Source organism: Diadema antillarum, unplaced genomic scaffold (assembly GCF_040938485.1).
Source record: "Diadema antillarum isolate AM-2024a unplaced genomic scaffold, OU_Dant_1.0 scf00000020, whole genome shotgun sequence".
Taxonomy (NCBI): domain Eukaryota; kingdom Metazoa; phylum Echinodermata; class Echinoidea; order Diadematoida; family Diadematidae; genus Diadema; species Diadema antillarum.
This window is the reverse complement of record NW_027270909.1, coordinates 4,036,368-4,059,562: the sequence shown is the minus strand read 5'-3', so window position 1 is coordinate 4,059,562 and position 23,195 is coordinate 4,036,368. Positions and strand designations below refer to the sequence as shown.

The following is a 23,195-nucleotide window of genomic DNA, read 5'->3' as shown; positions in this document are numbered from 1 at the left end:
AAACTGAGAATTTCACTTACTTGTATTCCTTGCCTCAAGATTTTCACTCCCTTCTATATTTATTTTCTGAATTACCCCCCCCCATCCCCTAATCGACTGAAAAAAAAAAAAATAAACGTAGTTACAGTCATTCCGAAGGCTCGTAAATTCCAAATTGACGAACAAGGGGGAAAAAAAGTTTCGTTCTTTGAAGAATCGTCGACTCGAAAACAAAACGGGGGTCGATATTAAATCGTTGTTAAACTCAAAAGATAAATGAGTAAATAAACAAATAGATAGATACATTTGTAGATAGATACATACATACATACATAATAAATAAATAAATAAATTTTCGTGCCGGATTAAGAGTGTTCAGACTAAGGCGCCTTCGGAATAATCCCACACACTAGTTACTTAAAAGTTGATGCCTATTTAGGTGGTCAAAACTTACGTTTGAAATGAGAAAGTGGGAGCATTTGCAGACATTTAAAACATCCGACATAACGTTTTAGCACAATAAAGAGCCGAAAGTTACCGTTATTCATTTCCGATTATAAGAGCAATCATGCAACATTTACTAGTATTTTAGCACCTTACGGAGCCGAATGTTACCGTTAATCATTTTCAAATGTAAAAGCAAACTACCGACATTCATTTTAGCATCTTAGGGAACTGAATGTTATCCTTATTCATTTCCGAACGTGAAAGCAAACATCCGCTATCTATTTTAGCATCTAACTGAGCCGATTGATACAGTTAATCATTTCCAAATGTAAAAGCAACAATCTCTTATTATTTTAGCATCGTACGGAGCAGAATATTACTGATATTCATTTCAAAATTTAAAAGCAAACATCCGACATTTATTTCATTATCATACGGAGCCGAATGTTATATGCTGCTGTCCACTTCCGAAAGTGAAATGAATCATCTGACAATATTATTTTAGCATCGTACGGAGCCGAAAAGTAGGGCCTACTGTTGTTCATTTTTAACGTCAAGGCAGATATCAGACATTTACTTTCCCATCAAACGCAGCTGAATGTTACTGTTATTCATTTCGAGATGTAAAAGCAAATATCCAACATTTATTTTAGCATCGTATGGAGCAGAATGTTACTTCTATTCACTTCCGAACGTAAAAGCAATTATCTGACATTTATTTCAGCATCTTCCGGAGCCGAATGTCATCGCTATTTACTTTCGAAAGTATAAGCAAACATCCGACATACATTTGATCATAGTACGGAATTGAATATTATTGTTATTCATTTCCGAACGTCAAAGGGATCATTCGACATTTATTTTAGCATCTTCCGGAGCTGAATGTTATTGATATTTGTTTTCGAACATTAAAGCAAACATCCGGCATTTATTTCACCATCACACGGCGTTGAATATTATTGGTATTCATTTCCAAACGTCAAAGGGATCATTCAACATTTACTTTAGCATCTTCCAGAGCTGAATGTTATCGCTAATTTACTTTCGAACGTTAAATTAAACATCCAGCATTTATAGCATCTTCCGGAGCTGAATGTTATTGCTATTTACTTTCAAACATAAAAGCAAACATCAGACAGTTATTTCATCATCGTATACGGAGTTGAATATAATTGTTATTCATTTCCGAACGTCAAAGCAAACATCAAACATCAATTTTAATGAATCAATGTTACTGTTATTCATTTCGAAATTTAAAAAGCAGACATCCGACAATTATTTTAGCATCGTATGGAGCAGAATATTACTGCTATTCGCTTCCGAACGTACAAGCAATCATGTGATAGTTATTTTAGCATCTTCTGGAGCCAAATGTTGCTATTTACTTTCGAAAGTAAAAGCAAACATGCGGCGCTTATTTATTATCATCGTACGGAGTTGAATATTATTGTTAATCATTTCCGAAAGTCAAAGCAAACATTCGACATTTATTTCAGCATCTTCCGGAGCCAAATTTTATCCTTATGCATTTCCGATCGCAAAATCAAATATCTGACATCAATTTTAGCACCGTATGGAGCTGAATCTTACCGTTATTCATTTCCTAAAGTATAAACAAACATCCGACATTTATTTTAGTATCATACGAAATTACCATTATTCATTTCCAAAATTAAAATGAAACACCTGACATTAATTTCAGCATCTTGCGGAGCCGATTGTTGCCGCTGTTCATTTCCAAAAGTAAAGGCAAACATTCTGACTTTTTCCTACGGGAGAAATAGGACGACTTCGTAATACACTGTATTTAGTTCTTGAGTCACTTGACAGATAAAAAAAGATCTCACCTCATGCATGCAAAATTTTACATGTATGGAGCTGCCTAATTAAGGCATACATTCGCGTATGAGTGTAGACCTACATGTGTTTTCATAAACCCTCTTCGATCGCTACTTTCAAAGTGTTCCCCGTTCAGTGAGATCACACCCCATAATTACGTTTTCTTTTCAACATCTTATAGCCAAACGAAACGCAAATCAACTCATAACCAATGTTGAGACAAAGGAAAGCGTCGGAACACGTCGCTCATCGTCAGGCTATCACGAGCATCATTTGTAATCTGGAGAGGTGCGTCTGGACACGTCGCTCGCTATTCAATTTGAGCACTGGCTGTGACCATTCAGAAATCTCGCTACATCTCAAGCGCCATGTCCCGAAACGTCGGCACTATTAAAACGAACACTTGCGTGAGCGGAGGTCACGCAACATAGAAATAATCAACAGCTTTTTTCGAGGGTGTCGGCAAGTGTCAGCAAGCGTCGGCAAGCGTCGCGGTATCATCAAAATGATGGCGCGTACTGCTTTGACCGACGCTTAGCGACGGAGTAAAAACATACTGCGACGCACTTCATTGTTCTCGCAATATGTCCCCGTCGCTGAGTGTCGCTCTCCGTCGCTCGCAGTCCCTACTTTACCAGGTGCGCCTAAGACAGTTCCAAGAATGTTACTCAATAAAACAACTTCAAAGTATAGGCAAAATCATGCTAACTTCTGCAACAATTACCAATTGTTTTTTTTTTTTAAAACTCTTATGTCTTATCGGTCCAGAAAGTCTTGCCCTCTGAAATTCTATTTTACTCACAATGAATCAGTGATGAATGGTGCAAGAAATCTCCCCTGCTCCAGGTTGATTCTGTAGATTTCTGGACTGAAGAGGAAAGAATGAGACAAAGAAATACATGTAATGAGCCGCAATGATTTTGTGGTACATGGTGTACATCTGTGCATGAAGCTCGTGCCTGCTGAAGAACTTTTGTTTTAACCCGTCGAGGACGAGTCCCGAGCATACTCGGGCAGGTGTCTATGGGAAATGCGTGTTGCAGCAAAATCAAACCGTCCTCAACAGGTTAAGACAGAAACACTGCCGGGATATGCAAACTGGAATGTAAAGTATGATTTATTTTAAGCATTGTGAAGCACCCTCTACGTAAGAGAAAAACCGGTATGGGGAAAGCATTAAAACTCTGTACCAATGATGCTATCACTGAAGTCATTCTTATGAACTAAAATCATTTTACTTTTCAGTCACAGTTCTGCAACAGAAATATTTATGAAAAAGTGCTGTAAGTTTGTAGAATTGACATGAAGTGTAGATAGTACCTGTCATTCTTAGTCTTTCCATCCACATCAATACTTGAATCCAAATCTTTGTACTTCACAAAGTGCTATGTGCCAGTTCATACTTTGGACGAGTACCATTGCAGCATACGGACAACATTAATTCATACTGTGCTTTATTTGCTGATCAGTGCAACTCCTGCAATGCTTCCTACACTGATCTGTACATGTAAAACTGTCCAAGAGTAGAAAAAAACTTTTTCTTAAATCCTATTACTTGGCCAAAATAACCCTTAGGTGGGACTGTCACATGTCTTGATAAGACAAGCATGTTCTTAAACTTACATTAAGATCAGATTTGTGTGAAAGTCACCTTAACCCATTGAGGACAGACTGATTTTGTTACAACACGCATTTCCCATCATAGACACCTGCCCGAGTATACTCGGGACTTGTCCTCAACAGGTTTATAATGAAGAGAATAAATCTCAGCAAACTATGGTGTATAACTCCATCAAGACAGCCCAAGATCTCACCTCATACCGACGAGGAACAAGTCACAGGAGGGGGAATGGTAGGCAAGGTCGCGGCCAAACTTTGGTATCCTCATCCGGTGGTAGCGGCCGTACTTGGCATGGAACTCCACGTAGCGATCACACTGCAGGAACACCAGCTGGAAAGAAAAAGCAGCTTCTCATTATATGCAGATGATTTGTCAATTAGTATTTTCTATAGTGGCAAGAGCGAAACTAGTTACTGCAAACCTTGTGAGCACACAGAGCTACAAATGAATGTACTCAGCATGTATCTGTACAAAAGAATAATTTCAAGTTTGACATAGAATGTACTAGAATAACACTAAGAGATGACATTGACTACTGGTATACAAAAGAAGAAGAAGAGACTACTGTAAAAGTGGGGGGACTGGGCGCCCCCCCCCCCCCTCTTAATTTCCAAGGCGAAAAAATAAAGCTACAAATGGCAGTTTTTGGACTGTAAAATGTCAAAATTTTCAAGCTCACTCGCTTCGCTCGCACGCATTTAATCGCTATGCCATTCTCCTGATGCTGCTGCCAGTAATTACCAGCAGTTGCGCCCGGTGCGCCCCCCCCCCCCCCCTTAATTTCCAAAGCGAAAAAGTATAGCTACAAACGGCAGTTTTGGGACTGTGAAATGTCAAAATTTTCAAGCTCGCTCGCATTTAATCGTTATGCCATTCTAATGTTACTGCCAGTAACTGCCAGCAGCAGTTGCTCCCGTGCGTCCCGTCCCCCCCCCCTTAATTTTCAAAGCGAAAAAATATAGCTACAAACGGCAGTTTTTGGACTGTGAAATGTCAAAATTTTCAAGCTCGCTCGCATGCATGTAATCGCTATGCCATTCACCTAATGTTGCTGCCAATAATCACCAGCAGTTGTGCCCGGTGCGCCCCCCCTTAATTTCCAAAGCGAAAAAGTATATTACAAAACGGCAGTTTGGGGACTGTGAAATGTCAAAATTTTCAAGCTCGCTCGCATTTAATCGTTATGCCATTCTGATGTTACTGCCAGTAACTGCCAGCATCAGTTGCGCCCAGTGTGCCCCCCCCCCTAATTTTCAAAGCGAAAAGTAAAACTGAAGTAGTAACTTGTAACACTAGCTACACAAACATCAAAAGTTTGATGTTTATGCTTAATATTAAGTATGAGTATTTGTCTTGCATACAATACAGTCAAACATGCCTTCATAGCGGCCATCTGTCTATACACGTAGCAGCCACCTGGTGTATGCGGCCACTGAAAAATCTCCCCAAGAGAAAAGCCCTGTTAATGACCCTGTGTATAGCGGTCACCTGTCTAATGTGGCCAGCGGCCACAAATTTTGTTTCCCGCGCTAGATTTTAACCTGTCTATAGCGGCCACAGACCCACATGGAGCCGTAGCCTAGCCGACACTGGAACATGTTTTTCTACTTTGTAGCCATGGCAGTCATTCATGGGCAACATTCAGTGATCGACACCACTGCATTCATCACTCATTCAGTCACAATAATGCACTAGTGTAAAGCTTTCTTCATGACTATACACATGCTATATATGCAGTGAGCTTTTCAATGCTAGTTTCTTTTTATATCCCAAATACATTGTTTTGTTACTTCACTTTTTTGCTCTCTTTCTGAAGAAAATGACTTGTCTTTTAGCAGATAAAAACAAGATGACAAAACAAAACAACTGCCGAAACAGAGCAAATATCTAAATACAGACGTGGCAATTTGTTACCTGTGCAACTGCTACTTTTCACATTATTATGGCTGTGTAAGAGAATAATACACATGTCTCATGCTTACCTTTGAGTAATCTTCTGAGAGTATGTGGAACTTCACAACTGTTGGGGAATAAACAAATAAAAATATGGACAAAAAGGTCGACCCATGTCTGTAGCAAGCATGATGATGTTCAAGTTCCGTAACTCACTTCCTCATTAAACTGGTATGTGTCCTATCCCTGTTCTGATTTTTTTTTTTTTAAATTCATTGGCATAGTGTATTATGCCAATCCCTGGCAATACACTTGTGTATATCTAGGCTATACAACAGTTCATTGTGTGTGTAGGTAAGGCGAGATACGTGTACATGTTCAGACAGAAATAATACTATTTAATCTACATATGTACCCAAGGGAAATAACATGGAATATTTTGAATATCTAAATTCATTTTAAATCAAAATTTTGGGGTAAGTGACTTACTCCCATGCCATGCTTTTGAAGTGACTTATAACAGAATATGATTTCATGATACATATTTATGGATTCGAAGCATTTTTACCTTCTGAATCGAAGCACCTTTCAAACTTCATGGACAAGTGGTTGACGTCATAGCAGCGAACCCTGGGTTTGTAGATTCCTGGAATATAGAATGAACAGCCAACAAAATATAATTATCATGATCTTTAACATTACCATCTTCAAAACGAATACAAGACAAAAATGGAGAGAAAAAAAGAAACAGGCCCATAACTGTCATTATGATCGTCATCACCAATGTTACCAGCACCAACATCATCATTACTGCGTAATCATCCATCCTTAATCAACAAAACAGGACCATTACAGCATCACTAAAATTTTAAACAAAATAACCATCACCACTCTTAGTAACATCATAATCCTACTTTTCCCCCATCTCCTCCTACGAACAAGTGTCTCTATCAAAATTACCACCCTCATAATCATCATTAAGATCATCACCGTCATCATCATAATAATCATCCCTGATATCACCACTACCATCCACAGCATCATCTCTATGAGAAAGTAAATTATTGTGCACCTGTAGCCAGAATATATTGCCCATCCGGTGAGACTTGCACACACCCACTCACTGTGGGCATCTCAAAGTCCTGTAGCAGTTGAATTCGTTTCTGGATGTCTGTGAGCAAAGAAAAGAAGACATGCAATACTTGTAAGCAATACTGATCCCTTTTAACAGCAGAACTTGGTTTAACAATTAAAGGGATCGTATAGCTTTGGTTGAGACCTAATTTCAGATTTCTAAAATTTTTTGGTGAGATAATGAGAAACCTCTTATGAAATATGAAAGAGCATGTAATTCTATAAGGAAATCAACGTTTATTTGAAGAAAATTGGGTTTTGAAATGGCTGAGATATCAAAAAACAAGCGATTCTAATACAGTGTGGGACCCACACTTTATTACGATCGCTTTGTTTTATTTTGTTTTTGGATGTTACAGTCATTCCAAACCCGATTTTCATCAAATAAACTTTGAATTCCTCTTAAAATTGTATGCTCTGTACTATATCATAAGTGCTTTCTTGGTATCTCGCAAGAAGTTAAAAGCCCAATTCTCATCTCCGCCAATACTGTACTATCCCTTTAATCATCCATGAACCATGGCACTCCTTCACTTCTTGCCAAACTTTTCTCCATGCGTTTGGCCAACAGTGACAACAACATGCCTGTTATCACTAAACTTTTGTGGCAATACAGGTTTAGAAAAGTCCAATCCGATAAAACACGGCAGCAGTTCCACACAAAAGTGATTATGACCTCAACATATAAGCACCTAGGCTATCACAAAAACTGACATGAGACTGCTATGACACAACTCATACAGAGAAATCATAAATCTACAAAGACTGTAACACACAATGTTCAGCCCATCTTTTGCATAATATAAAATACACAGACACATGAACACATATGTATGTACTTGGACACACAAAATGAATGGGAGATATTGTATAATTTGCAGAACTTCTCCTAATACTGCTGAATCATAAAAGTATTTTATGTTGTACCAAATAAGTAAAAAACAACCAAACAAACAAAGACACACACAAACAAATACACCCACAAACAAACAAACAAATTAACATGCCTTTCTTACATGAGGGTACATTGTACAATGTAGCTGTAATGCACAGGGGCTTTGAAAACATTGACAACAAAGCAAACAAAATATCATTAAATATTACAAACCACTCACCAAAGTCTGACTTTGAAAGAGCTCTCTTTTTCCTGTCTGACAGCCACTGTAGAGAACAATTGAGAACAAAATGGTGTTGGTACTGTTAATAGTTTTCAATTAATTTGATAATAGGCAGACTATACTAAATTTAGCATTAAAATAGCAATGTGAACATACCCCATTCCAAGATCCCTAACTACAATATGAAACAAACAAGCTTACGCCAATTCTTAATGCAACTGTGCCGTGAGGCATTGGTTTTGCGGACATTGTCATGATGCACTATGATATCCATTTGATATGACTGGCCTGAGACTTTACGTCCAGATTTTGGACAATAAAAGTGTGAGGCTCTGCCAAAAGAAAGACTGACATGTACAATATGTAAAGCATATAAATTAACCCAATAATTAAATGTAAAATTTAGTGTGACATACTTTACACAATTTACACACACACACAAAGAAAACCTATGTCTGTTTAAGTACCATCATGTACGTACCTATACCACTACCAGCTCTATAAAGGCTAAGGGACTAAGATAAGCTATAAGATAAGTGTGACAACTTGTGTGAGAATACTTTATGTTTGACACTCAAAATTCCCTTCAGCCATTTTTACAAAATGTGCAAATGTTTGCTTTTAATATGGTTCCTTCTTTCAGTGTAATCTATTAAGTGTATGGAGACTTCTGAATTCAATATCGAAGTGACCGCCTCGGGGTTAAGTTTTAATTAACTTTGCTTTAATTTAAGGCAGTGTATACAACCACACGCATGTGTCTTTACCATCCAGCCACACGAGTGTGGTTGTAGCCATGGCCCTAATTGCTGGATACAGCCACACTCGAGTGTAATGTACATATCTCCACACACACGAAGAAGCTTTTTATTGCGTAGTGGGAATGTGTGTGTGGCCGGCAACATCAACACGCGATCATGCACCACCACAAAGCGATGAACATGAACCTGCCTCCTTGATTAATCCCATTTAATATCATCACACCACCTAGACAAATTTACTTTTTTCATTTTTAACTTTATTCTCATTTTCTTGATTTGATGAGGTGAATTAAAGTTACAATTGATTTTGATACATCGTGTCGTTATTGAGTTGAGACTTCGCCTTCGTTCGTTTGGGTACTCACAAATCGCGCATCCACGATCCAGCGTACACAGGCAGCCGGCGCGAGGGTGCGGGTCCCTGCTGGGGCGGGCAGGCGGCACAACTGCGCTGGCTAGGCTGCAACTGCGCTGAGCGATCGCTAGCACACCACTTTTCACTTTTCCCTAATTAAATTACTCCCGACCTGTCTGCCAAATCACTGCACACGTAAATTACCCCATCCTACCTAGTTCAGTGGCCAGAATGAGCGGTAAAAGGGATTAAATTCAACTTTATTTCTACGTCTACCAGTGAGGTATGAGGTGGGTTTTCCAACTCCCGGCTCCCTGCTTCTACAGCCCAATTGCAATCAACACAACACCGTACCACAAATACAAACACAGAAATCAAGCTATGGGACTATACACCTTGCAAAACGTACGATTGTACAACCAACACACGCCGACTTACCTCTGGCATACTTTTCCCAGAGCTCAGGTTATAGACCTTTACGTTATTTGCTGAAGAGACTTGCATCTTCAGTAGCTTATGTTGTGTCTCTAAGGCACACCAGAGCGAGGAAGTGATCACTTTTTCTCTTTTGTCTTATAGACCCTAACGCTAGAGCTCACGTTAATGTCTGACGGTAGATTGTCTTGAAATTCATGGTAGCATCGATAGTGGGTGTCATGTAGCTAGCTCGATTGCGTACTGTAATACTGATTGCACGTGTGTAATGTGTGTTTGGTATTCATAGGTATGGTGTTTGCGCAGTACCAATAAAAAATGGAAATTTTGGACTCCCATTCATGGGATTACGTTTATAATTTTGTTGAAGTCACGAGAAAAGGCATGATGAGAGAAACCATTTTCCTGTGTCATTCAATCCTGGAACACCCTAGCTTCAGCTGAAATGTGACGAAAACCAAACTTAAACAGAAAAACTGACCAGAATTAATATTATTGATTAGTGGAAAATTGAGCAAAGAAAATGGGATCCCAATGGAATCCCATTTTCTTTGCTCAATTTTCCACAACGAAAACCAAACGTATCTAATTATAATAAAAGACTACAGGCTACGCTTTTATTAGGATCTCTTTGTTTCACCTTGTTTTTGGATATCTCAGCCATTTCAAAACCGATTTTCATCAAATAAACTTTTGATACCCCTTAGAAGTGCATGCTCTTTGACATCTCATAGAGTGGTTTCTGAATATCTCGCAAAACTTTAAAAGCTAAATCCTCACCTCGACCAGAACTGTACACACCCTTTAACAAAAAATAAATTGCGCGCCTCCCCCCCCCCCCCCCCCCCCTCCCCCCGCCCGGATCCGCCACTGGTGTGCGAGGACAGCATTGGAGCCTGACCTGTTATATCATATTATGTTCAAATTGTATAGTAACGACACAGATTTCTATCATTTAACACATTCATTTAAAGTCTTTAAATTCACTGCAATGTATACATGGCATGGGTCATTCATAATTTGTGTCAAGTAGGCCTACTTACCTGGTCATGTATCCCTGTATAATGTATATATTGCCATTATATGGCCAAATAAATGATGATGATGATGATGATGATGATGATAATGATGATAATAATAATAATGATGATGATGATGATAATATGATAATACTACTACTACTGATAATGATAATAATAATAATAAATATTATTATTATTATTATCATTATTATTATTATTATTGATATTATTATTTTTAATATTACTATCATCATGATGATCATGATCATCATTATCATTAATTGTTTGCATATGAATCAATGGTTTGTTTCTTTGTTTCTGAGGTATACGATGTCCACCTACCAGCCAAAATCCGCTATGTGATTCATTCATTGTTTGTATTGTTTTTAAATATGGCTTGTTGGCAAAAGATGTACTCCGCGTCCGAGCAGACGATGTTCAAGTTCAAGTTCAAGTTCAAGTTCAAGTTTCTATTTATTTCTGAATTCATATTCCTCATATTCATGAAGTTACAAAAATGTTAATGGCACAAATTCTTGTGCCTTCTCAATAATGAACAAACAAAAGAATGTACATAAAAAATATACACAGGAATTATAATGATAACTGATGGAAATTGCGGTTCAAGTTATACAAAGATAAGTATGACGGGACCTACATAAAAGTAAGCTTCTTTTGCTGTTGGTAAGCCATGAATAATCAGTTTTTGTGAGTAAGAAACGGAGAACGAAAACTACCTAGAGGTTCAGACCAGATCAATCAATAATACCAAATAAAGAAAATGAATGAATGTGTAACCATGGTGAGAGTTGTGACGGAGTCTTCCCATTTCTCCGTGTTATGTGCGATATACGTGTACGATTGCGGGACCTATGTTTATCATGTCCAAATATAGTGGAAACTCTTTGATATACTTTGATATTCTCTTTACCATAATAAACATATACAGGGATCTAATCACATTTCACTAAAATCTTACTGTTACTGTTATACGTTATAAACAGAAGCAAAACACAGGTACAAACGAATCTGTTCCTATGTCATTGCGATTGCATTTATGACTAAAATTAAGGGCCAAAATTTAATGTCACTTATCTGTGCCCCAATAGAGTTGAAAGGTTCGAAAGCATTGAAGGTGGAAGCATGATGTTTAAGGCAGTGTTTCCATTGGCAAGCATATTACCGTAATTGTGAACATGTTTTGCCGAACAATATATTATGAAAATATATATGAAACAAACTCCCCTTTAAAACTAAATCTAATTTTTGACATTCTTATCTTTCTTCTTATTCTTCTTCTTCTTCTTCTTCTTCTTCTTCTTCTTCTTCTTCTTCTAATTCTTCTTCTTCTTCTTCTTCTTCTCCTTCTTCTTCTTCTTCTTCTTCTTCTTCTAATTCTTCTTCTTCTTCTAATTCTTCTTCTTCTTCTTCTTCTTCTTTTTCTTCTTCTTCTTCTTCTTCATCTTCTTCTACTTCTTCTTCTTCTTCTTCTTCTGCTTCTTCTTCAAAAAAGTGCACTTTCCAAGCAATCAAGCCTCGTTACGTTTTCTTTTAAACATGACTGATAGAATAGATGTACTAATTCGATAAAAAGGTGACAGTACAGTTCGCGATAGACTTTCTACCCAAATATCAAACAGCCAGATTTCGTTGATATCATGTTTATGGCCTTCGGTAGTGAAAAGGGCCTGATGTAGAATTGTTGAATGTCTGGCCCTTTCGTTACAACTACAGACCAATACATTTTTGAGTGACAAAATCATGTATTTCAGTCGATAAATTTTAATGATTTTCGATTTTCCCTAAAGGAGGTGTCGGTCCTTGCTGAATTTCCTGCATTACAAATACAAAACCTATCAACTTTGGACATTTGGCACCCAGTACTTCGCTTCGTTGCCATGGAGACACTTTTCTTTGAAGGACGGGCGGCGGAGAACCCTCTGATAGTAATCTGAGACTAGAGGGCGCTTTCCAAGGAATAGTCTCTCTGCCAGACCCACAAAGGTGAGACGATGGAGGAGAATAGAAAGATACAGGTCAGCCGTGGTGAATCGCTCGCCGCACAACCAGTACTCCTTGTCTCCTAGCAACGGACAAAATGATAGATTATGATATTTTGTCACTTAAAGCAGTATCAATGCCTGAAAGGACCATCGAGGTCAATACTTTTTTCTAAACATACGTCAAGATGTCATGGACATGAACAGATGGGAGCCATTGTGTCAGTTATCATTTGCAGCTACAACCTTATGCTAGCTGCTGCTGCTAAATTACTTGATTTTTTTTTTCTGAGAAGAGCAAAAAATACTTTAACATCGTAATCTCGATGCAGGACAAAGACGTTGGAGACAAAAATTCTCAAACTTTCTTTCACCCCGATCAAATCAATTAACCCACTACTCGATGAAACATGAAATCAAACCAGATAAGAAATGATGATGGGTTTGAGGGGTATCTTACCAACTTCTGCTTTCTGCGTCCCCAGTTGTCTCTCGACCTCAGCTAGAGCTTCGTCGCAATCTTTGATGGACTTAACAAGCACCTCTTCGTTGCACATGGCGTCTACCCCTTGTCTGTACCTTGCTACGATCGCGTTGGCGGCATCGGCCACGTCAGGGGTGTCCGCCGCCATTGTTTGGAGTCGAGCGATGGTTTTCTTGGCGCCCTCTGTGGGCAATATACGATTAACATTTATACTTAGCAAAAATAAAACGGACAAAACAAAAACAAATCTGCACTCAATTAGAGGGCACACCAACGATACTTTGATCAATGCTGTACTACCATTAATTTACTATTGTTACTATACTACTAATTATCATGATGATGATGATGATAATAATAATAATAATAATAATAATAATAATAATAGTAATAATAGGCCTAATGATAATAATCATGATAATAATGATAATAATAATAATAGCGACAATAATGATGAAAGTTGTTATAATGAAAATGATGATAATAACAACAATGTACCTAATCAGTGTAAATGATAACAACTATACGAAGAATAACAACAGCAATATCTGTGAACGAAACAACATTAAAGCGAACTTTGGGGGAAAATCACAACGACAAAAGCAAATTTGAGACAAAACTCATAGTATTAGCTAAAAAGGAGGAAGCATACTAAACATGAACAAGTTGAAAATTCGATTGATGACAAAAATGGCAAAAAGTTAGAGATAGCATATTCATCTAATATATTGTATGCTTGATATTGATACAATCTATTAGTAACAGTATAAGCAAGTTCACAGATACCAGCGATGCGCAATGATCTGTGTAAATCAGACTCTTTAAAGCATGGATTACTCTCTTTACTCGAAGAGCAGTTGAGAGTAGCCAAGCAGAAAGTGGTAATTTACATGTAGGGCCTGCTCATTTGGTTTAAAAGAATGTACAGTCATCTACATTTTGACATATTACCTGTAGGTCATGCACATTAATGTTTATAACATACTTATTTCATGAAGATCCATTTTTTCGAATACTTGAGTCACAAGTCAATTTAAGGAGGTTTGCAAGGACCCTACATTGCACACGCGTAGACTGGAACCAATAACTGTTTTTTTTTTCTGTCCAGATTCATTCATTTTCCATTCCACATCCAACAAAAAGTACAACAAAACACAAATTATGCATCACATGTCCATTACATTATTTGATCACTTTGAAGAAAAAACATAACGCAATATGAATCACTGACTATATGATAAGATATGAAACGTAAAAGAAAACAAAATAATTAAGAACATCAATGCATACTTTGAAGGGTTGGCCGAAAAGGATGACAAAAAAAGATGAAAAAAGAGTGATGCACTAAAAAGCATGACTTTTAGTGCGTGGATGACTCAACCACTTAATGTTGATCTTGGTGATATTGGGAGTGAACGTAAATAGACTAAAAATACTATTAAAGTTCACCGGCGCCACCATGTCATACATACCATTAAAACTTTCATTGTTGATAGCAGTCGGTGCCTGGGAGTTTGTTGTGTATTGCCTCAAGCACATGGGCCCGAAAGTCAGGGACGGGATGTTGAAGGAGTCGAGAAGTTTGACAAAGCGGAGCACCTCTGCTGCTTTCTGAGGATTGTCTTCCGAGTTCAACTTCGGCTCTTCAGGTCAATTTTCAGAAACCATTGCAGAAAGAAAAAGAAAAATGAACACAACAGTGAACTCCCGTTATAACGAGCACGGTTGTAAAGAAATGCATGATACAAAGAAGTAAAAATTCAGGTCAAGAGATTATCACCTGTATACATTCAGGCCCTATTATGTCGCGTGTATGTACTTTACTGTTCGGCTATATTGAAATTTCATTATAACGAGAGAAAACCCATCTGTCTCGATGACTTCTTTATAACGGGAGTGTACTGTACTTATCAAAGTTGCTCACAGCTGAAATGAGAGACCTGCATTATAATACTTTCCATTACACTCTAAAAAAAAAAACCCGAGTCAGAACTGACCCGGAACTGGGTCCGTTAGGGTCATACACCGTTCTGGGTCAGAAATGACTTGGAATTTGGTCATGAAGACCCCGACTGGGGTCACCCTGACCCAACTCATGACTCTGAATGGGTCATATCTGACCCCATTCCATGTCATTTTTGACCCGGAACGGTGTGTGACCCCAACGGACCCAGTTCCGGGTCAGTTCTGGCTCGAATGTTTTAAGAGTGCACATACTAATTAACCAGCTCTTACAGAATGGTGGTGACTTATATAGTGGAGCTTCTATTTACTCAATATGGTACGCAGGCCTACATGCGCAAGAATGGGAATTAAGGGGGGGGGGGAATGTGGCGAGAGTTTTGAAGAACGGAGTTCGCATATTCTTGAATACTATGTCTCCAAGCTTGGGGAAACTCCCGGCTTGAAAAAATTGAATGGAATCGTCTTATTAAATGTGAGGAACAATCTCTAATTTAGTCGGAACGCAAAACAATCAAGAAACTGTCATCCTGAGGTCAACTCGAAGAAACCACCAGATCCGAAGATTTATTTCATATTGGAATTCGCGAGTAAAGGTTACAACAATTCTAGCAGAGTTTTCCATAATCCATAATTCAATCTCTCATTCACAAACACACACACACACATATATATATATATATTTTTTTTTTGTATAGATATAGTGTTTGGATCTTAACAGAAAACATGCAGTTCAATCTCCTTAGGCCATATGCATTCTGACAACTTAGGTTTAACTGGGTGAATTAATAAATAAGCCCATGAAACAGTAATTACATACTCAAATATCAGATACATAGAAATGAATATAGACATACATACATGTAGATAACGAATATATGATCCAACAAAGTTATTATTATTTACTCTCTGAAGGAAGTGTGTCGACATATGCGATGATGTCTCTTGAGTCCCGGAAGTAAGTCCCCTTGTGTTCCATTGTGGGGACTTGACCTTTCGGGTTGACACGAAGAAATTCCGGGTCATGTTGATCCCCAAACAAGGTGAGAACATGGTCCTTGTACTCGATTCCTCTTTCCGCCAATGCAAGCCTGCACTGTATTAAAAAAAAAGAAATACGCAACAGTAAGAAACTTTTCTTGTGCCGTTCTATGAATAAATGATATAAAATCTAATGTACATACGTAAACGTTTAAAACATATCTACAACGGCCGCTCAAAAAACAAACAAACAAACAAACCGGCACGAAATGTCGTTGTTGACAAATGAGAGTATAGGTTGTAGGCAGGGTCGACGCGCTAGCCACCCTCATAGCTATTTTCTATGTTCCATAATAATGATATGATGACCACAATATTATTAGCTAGGCCTACATGTGCCACTAGATGTACTTCATATTATTTCGAACTGTGTTTTTCTTCTCGGAGCGTTTAAAAGAGTACGAGGAATGAAACTCCCAGTTAGATTTAAATTCAACATTAAAGAATTCCGCATGTCAATTACGTTATCCTTTCGCACTTTCCCTTCAAACGAGAACCAGCTCTTTAATAGCCCAGAGAAATTTCAGCTACTTTTGTTAGATGCAATGGTCCTCAAAGCTTTAATAAACCCGGCGCAACAATGGGTGGTCGTTGTGGACAGTAAGCCATGCAGTCGTTCAGCGGGGAAATAGTTATGTAGTCACTATACATACGTTCGTAACTACAGGTTTGACTCTGTATGACATTATAGATACTATTATACTAGTGTATCACGTATCTATATTCTAGCACTGCATAATAGTAAATTGACAGGTGATAATGGCATTACATTGTGGCAGAGCAAGAGGCAATGTTAGAGAGAGAGAGAGAGAGAGAGAGAGAGAGAAAGAGAGTGAGAGAGAGGTTGGTGATAAACCAGGGAAAAAGAGTAACTAATATTTTTGATAATAAATAGTATGATTATACTTACTCTTTGTGAGCAGCTTGAGTGCTCGGCATGATAAAGCACTGGAATTGACGACATGTTGGTTTCTTGTTCCGCGGCGTCTGACTTTTGTACACGAATTATTGCTTACCTTAGGCCTATGCGACTCTCCTTTTTTCCGTATGGACTTTGACCGGGGGATAATATACTGTACAGTGAACTCTCCCAATATTACAGTATTGTACTGATGTGTCCATTATGTGTCCTGTGCACGGCCCCCGAATATTAAATCAACAAGATATCATTATACAGGTCATCGTTTATTCAAAACCGATTTGCTGTATTATTCAGGCAATGGACGTGACGGAGAGTCCTCCACTTAATAACGAAAAATCATGCAACTCACACGAGAGAGAAAGAGAGGGGGAGGGAAGGAGGAGAGAAGACAGGAAAAGAAGAGAGAGAGATAAGGAGGGGGACAGGCGTGTTCAGAGTAGAAAAGTTAGAGAGAACAATTCTGAATGATAATGGGAAACTAATACTGTACAGAGGGCGTGGGATGAAAGAAGGAAAAAGAAGAAGTGAGAAAAACACTGTTTTCAAGGTTATCAATGTTCCCGTATGGGAACAGTTTAACACATTTTACCAGCTGGGAATAAACTCCAAGCATTATGAGGGGATGCGGCAATATCAGCAAAACACAAAAACGAAGTTTGAGTATATCATTTAGACAATCCGTTCAAAGGCTATAAATTTTTAGATTTACCAATGATTCCACAAAATTTCAGTTTTCATGAAGAATGCACATTCGCTACACATACAAAAATATGCAAGCAAATGCGTTTTTAGTGGACCTCTCAGATCTCTTTTTCTCCTCTAAACATAGCTTTGTGTTTTGCCGGTATGGTTTCCATATCTCTATTTTGTTAACTATCGTTAATCTTTCGCATATTCTAACGTAGGACCTATATATGCTTATGATATGATTCCTGATATATTTTGTGTTATGTTTTGTTGGAAGAAAAATGAGAATGAAAATAAATGATTTGAAAAAAAACATGTATCGAAAAAAATTATGATGAATTTTGTCTACAATACGTAATATCGCTCGCAAACACACGTACACAGCACAATCTCACACAAACACAGTTCAGTTCAGTTCCGTTTATTTCTGCATTCCATTTTCATCACAATGTATAACAAAATATGACGTTATGTCATAAATCACATGAATTGTTCCAATGCATTAATCCAGATTATGAGGTACGACGGTATAAAGAACACGTATAGGGAAAAATAAACAATAATGTGAAATTGAATGTAAATTGTACGATAAGGAACAGTTCAACTTTGGTGTATTATACAGTATGATAAAATACAATCAGCTGACAATGATTATAAAGTCATTCACAATATATAGTGAACAGTAATACAGAAGGTACATAATGCTGCGAGAGGTGCGTTGTGCTGTGATGGTGTTTGTCTATAGAAATGATATGTTCAGTACACTACACAATGCTGTATAATGTAGCTCATAATAGTGGGTATAAGACAATGATATCACCATCTTTAACTCGTAATTCAGAATCAATGAAAATAAAACTTGTGACATAAATCTCTTGAAATTTCGGGAGAACATTAAGATGTTGGGATATCTTTTAATTCTCTTTAAAGATATTCAGTGATAAACACTGTTTTAAGTCTAGAAGCAGCGTATTCCAGATCGAAATAATATCTAGTCCATGATGTTTCAATGATTTTTGAGCTTTAATGATTCTAAGGTTTTCAAAATAATTGATGATGAGATGATTGATGAGTTTGGTAGGAATCTACTGCAGAGTTTGCAGTGAAAAAAATCAAACAAATTAGGAAGGCGATATATTATGTGTATTTTTGCGTAAAATGACAGTCTGAAAAGTATGTATATCATTAACTCTAATTATTTTCAGCTGATGAAATGAAGCATCGGAGGGGCAGTAAAGGTGCAATTTTATTGTAATGACAGTGAATGACTTTGTTGTAACTCGTACTTTTGCCATTTTAGTGTTGTGAGATCCACAAATGCACAGTTTCCGAATGTCTTTCCTGAAAGATTTCAGTTCGTTTTTTTTCTTCTTAAATTTCCCAGTATCAAAGATTGACCATTGTGTGTGTGTGTGTGTGTTTTCTCTTTTTTTTTTTACAATCCAATAACAAAAATTGAACACATGGAACAGTACAGTATTCCATGTCATTACCTTTGCTGTGTTTATGTCGCTTATCATTGCAGCAGGGAAAAAAAGAAATATGTGAAATGGCGACAAAATATAGGAGAATAAAAACAATTAGTTTCCTTGATCGTCACATTATCTCTTTATTTTTTCCCTTCTACTCGGTTTACTTGATTGATGTGCAGAAAGGTAGAATATTTATTCTATTGACACCAGTGTACATGATCCCTTGTTTTAAATTCACCTATAGGTTTACGAAGTAATTGATGCATGTGAGGAAATATAATTTTCACACTTTTCATTTTGCACATTGAGGATCTAAATATTATTGCCTTAATTCTTATCATAAATTGTTATGGCATCTCTTTGAAGCAATATATAGGAGAAACATACACAAATAATCATTATCTCTAGTTAAAACTATTCTATTGATCAATAATGTAACACCTGTCATTGGGGTCATGCTTTTCTGTTCTACTTTTTTCATCTATTTCTTTTCTGTTCTATATATTTCTGCATGACAGCGACTTAGTGTTTGAATTTGTCTGAGTGTTTGCCTATAGGGCTAGTAAAGTTTTTATTCATAGTTCGTGTAATTCATTTCGTAAATTTACTTTCATGTACAAAGTAGAAGATCAATGATACAATATGTATAATATGTTTTACTATATGTTTGGGCTGGGGAATGCATCCTACAAGCATTGCTTCTTCAGCATTTCTCCCAATCTCCTGCATTTTCTAAATTTCTGAATGTTCTTTGTGCTTTTTCTTTATCACCCTATCATTTTCATATCCATTAATTTCACTAGTCATATTTTGTAATGTTGACATATATAATCATGTACTTATATTCTATGTGAAAAAAAATGTCTTTGCAAGTTCTGTTTGAGATGGAAAATATATATGAATGTATGAATAAAAATATGAATGAATGTTAATAATCATCTATCATTTGACATAATAGAGCACATTGATAACGTATTGATATTACGAGATTATGATATGCACCTGAGTAAAAAGGGGCGGTAAATATGACATAAAGCTGAAAATAGTATGATAAGTCTCTAAAACACATTTTTTACTACAATATACGCCTCAGTGAAGATTCTTCCTTGTAGCATGTCTGTTACATCAGCTGCAGTGAATGCATACATGCTTCAGAGGAAAATGGAAAAATGTATAATAAAAAAACACCACCATTGCCTAAGAACGCAAATTAACTAGAAATGTCGCTACGGCGACTGGTGTATGCCTCCGCCATAATGCATGGTTCTCCTAATAGGTCTATAGTACAATGTCTTGACAATGTGTGACGACAGTTTCACACAATTGGCAAAATATTAAAATGACAGGTTTGCCACAAATGTGCTGAATGTTCACTTTCCTATAGAACTAGGTTCAATTGGATGAATGATTAAAACGTCAGAGTGCAGGTATTTGGGAAAACTGATGATTTTTACTTGACTTTTGGCCCTTTTATAAGTTTATGCATTGAGTAATTTTCAAGGTATTGAGAAAAAGTATAATTTCAGTATCAAATGGTAAAATGGTATTATCTAAACCTGACCTTTGACCTTTGACCTCACAGTTCCAAAGAGAATCACTAGGTAGAACATGCATAAATATGTAAGTTTCATGCATGATAATACCTTGAGTTACCTTTGAGATATGGAGGAAGAAGTGCAATTTAGTACTTTCACTTGACCTTTGACCTTTTGACCTTTGACCTTTTGGCAAGAAACTTCCAACACGGAGGCATAAAAAAACGCAAATAGGTATAGAAGAACAGGCAATGGAAAGCAGCTCAGTCTGCTAATGCTGGTCCTTCCACAATGCAAATTTTGATACAGATTTCTTCATTAACAATTTTGAAACGTATAATGAATGTAAAAAGTGTAAAAAAGAATGTAAGTGATCTTACAGCGTGTAAATATAGAATCAACGAGATAGCTGCGTTTAGAGCTGATAAAAAGCTGCTAAGAAAAGAACTAACAAAAAAAAAACAGAATTTTTTATTCATGTACTTTAAGAATATTCGTCGCTATATTAAAATGTACCATGTGAAGTAACACTGAAACGGTTTTAGAATATCATATAATGATGGACTTACTTGGAAATGTTAAAGAATGGTGCTTATGAAATTTAACGATGAAAGTTCATCTATTGGTAGTGTTAGTGAAGCTGCCAAACGTCTCGTCTTCGCGCACAGTGCTATATTCGTCACAACCTATGCATCTACATAGTGGTGTACCATTCCTCAGCATGCACCTCACCTTTGATGCTTATAAATCTCCTGTCATAGCATTTCTGGGGTAATTTCTTTGTTTTCGTCGCTTTTGAGAGCATCATGGTACCATAATGTAGATTACCATCATGGGTCTGTTATACAATTGCACTGTCGAGAGCAGCTAATCTATTGCAATATTACAACGAATGCCACGCTTCGTTCACTGTGCCGCAGTGCTCTCTGAAACTCTGCCTCGACGTAAAGCGCTGGTAGTAATTCGCCAATAGAGGCCGCTTGCCTAGGAAGAGTCTCTCCGCCTGACCAATTAAGACGAGCCGATGTAGAAGAACAATAAGATGGATGTCTGGAAGTGTAATGTGGTCTGCACACAGCCAGTACTCTTTCTCTCCTGGGTGTAATTGCATAGGAAGAACAGAAAATTCAAACATGAAAGGGAAGAAGAATTAAGATTAATGCAGCCACGTAGATAGACGACATGGAATAAACGGAGATGATGTAGATTTGGTTGAGATGGGGTTTTAAACAAGTTTGGATTTTTGCTGTAATATAATGAGAAGCCTCTTATAAAATATGAAGGAGCATAAAATTCCGAGCAAATTTGCCAAAAGGAATCCAAAGTTTGTTGATAAAAATTAGTTTTGAAATAGTTTAGATATCCAAAAACAGAGAGGTAATGATAATAACACATGATAATAATGATAATGATGATGATGATGATGATGATGATAATAGTAATAATAATAATAATAATAACAATAATAATTGTAACAATACATGTACATGTACCTATTGTGTCACGTGACATACGTCAGTTTCCTCAACTAATTAATTTTCTGTTACCCTTGCTGTAATATTGTGAGTTGACTATATTGTATAAAATGTATCTGGCATTTATTTATAGTCTGTATTGTCTAGATTCTTGTGTTTAGTTTTGCAAGATTTTGAAAGAAAAAAAAAACAAATTAAAGACAAAAGTAGAGCAGTGTTGAGATTAAGACAACCTGATGTTTTCTTCTGCTCTTCTAACACAGTCTCGATCTCGGCAAATCCTTTATCCCACAGATCGAGCTGCTTCAGGAGCACCGCCTCCTTTTTCGACGGCGGGAGCGGTGGAGGCATCCGGTCCATGAAAGCCTGGGCGACCTCTGCTAGGTCCGGGTGCTCGTCTTTCAGTCGCAGGAGTTTTTGTTTCCTTCCTTCACCAATTTCTGATAAGAAGAATCGAAGAAGTGAAGGCAGAGATAACGCACATTTATTTATATTCCAAGATATATCATTCCATCAATGTGCGAAAAATATGAAACCAAATCCGACGACATGTTCATGACGTATCCTTAAAAGTTTACTTGGACCTAAAATACACTCTGGGGCCCGTCCTCTAAATCATAGATTATAGGTCTGTAACTCTAGAAAAGGTCTTGAAAATGAATTCCGGTTTAAAATGAATTCAGGTTTCGAAACTTTCCGTGAGATAATGGAGCAACCTTTTTTGAAATATGAAAGGGCATATGATTATAAGAGAAGTCCAAGAATTCAAAATTTATTTCATGAAATGACTGAGATATCCAAAATGAAGCAATCATTATAATAAAAGGTGGGACTCACATTTTATTAGGATCGCTTTGTTTTACTTTGTTTTTGGATATCTTAGTCATTTCAAAACCGATTTATGTCAAATAAACTCTGAATTCCTCTTATTGTATGCATTTAATATTTTGTATGTATAGTTTCATAATCATCTCCCAAAAAGTTAAAGGGTGTGTACAGTTCTGGTCGAGGTG

At 37.1% G+C, this 23,195-nt stretch overlaps 2 protein-coding genes across 2 annotated transcripts in view; both read right to left on the bottom strand.

The window, feature by feature from the left end:
- LOC139729919 (nucleolar protein 10-like) overlaps positions 1 to 9,651 on the bottom strand; it is a 49,534-nt gene extending 39,883 nt beyond the window's left edge. The window contains exons 1-7 of the mRNA XM_071640839.1: positions 9,586 to 9,651; positions 8,029 to 8,074; positions 6,852 to 6,950; positions 6,348 to 6,425; positions 5,869 to 5,906; positions 4,080 to 4,216; positions 3,068 to 3,133 (exon numbers count right to left, since the gene is read on the bottom strand). Coding sequence (XP_071496940.1) covers positions 3,068 to 3,133; positions 4,080 to 4,216; positions 5,869 to 5,906; positions 6,348 to 6,425; positions 6,852 to 6,950; positions 8,029 to 8,074; positions 9,586 to 9,651 — 530 coding nt within the window. The remainder of the gene's footprint in view (positions 1 to 3,067; positions 3,134 to 4,079; positions 4,217 to 5,868; positions 5,907 to 6,347; positions 6,426 to 6,851; positions 6,951 to 8,028; positions 8,075 to 9,585) is intronic.
- Positions 9,652 to 12,067: 2,416 nt separating this feature from the next.
- Positions 12,068 to 17,088, bottom strand: LOC139729092 (ganglioside-induced differentiation-associated protein 1-like). Its single transcript, XM_071640018.1, has 5 exons — positions 17,002 to 17,088; positions 15,957 to 16,146; positions 14,561 to 14,731; positions 13,065 to 13,271; positions 12,068 to 12,687 (listed from the first exon to the last, which is right to left on the bottom strand). Exons 1-5 carry the CDS (start codon positions 17,053 to 17,055, stop codon positions 12,461 to 12,463), a joined length of 849 nt encoding a protein of 282 aa, XP_071496119.1. The 5' UTR covers positions 17,056 to 17,088; the 3' UTR covers positions 12,068 to 12,460.
- Positions 17,089 to 23,195: the final 6,107 nt, after the last annotated feature.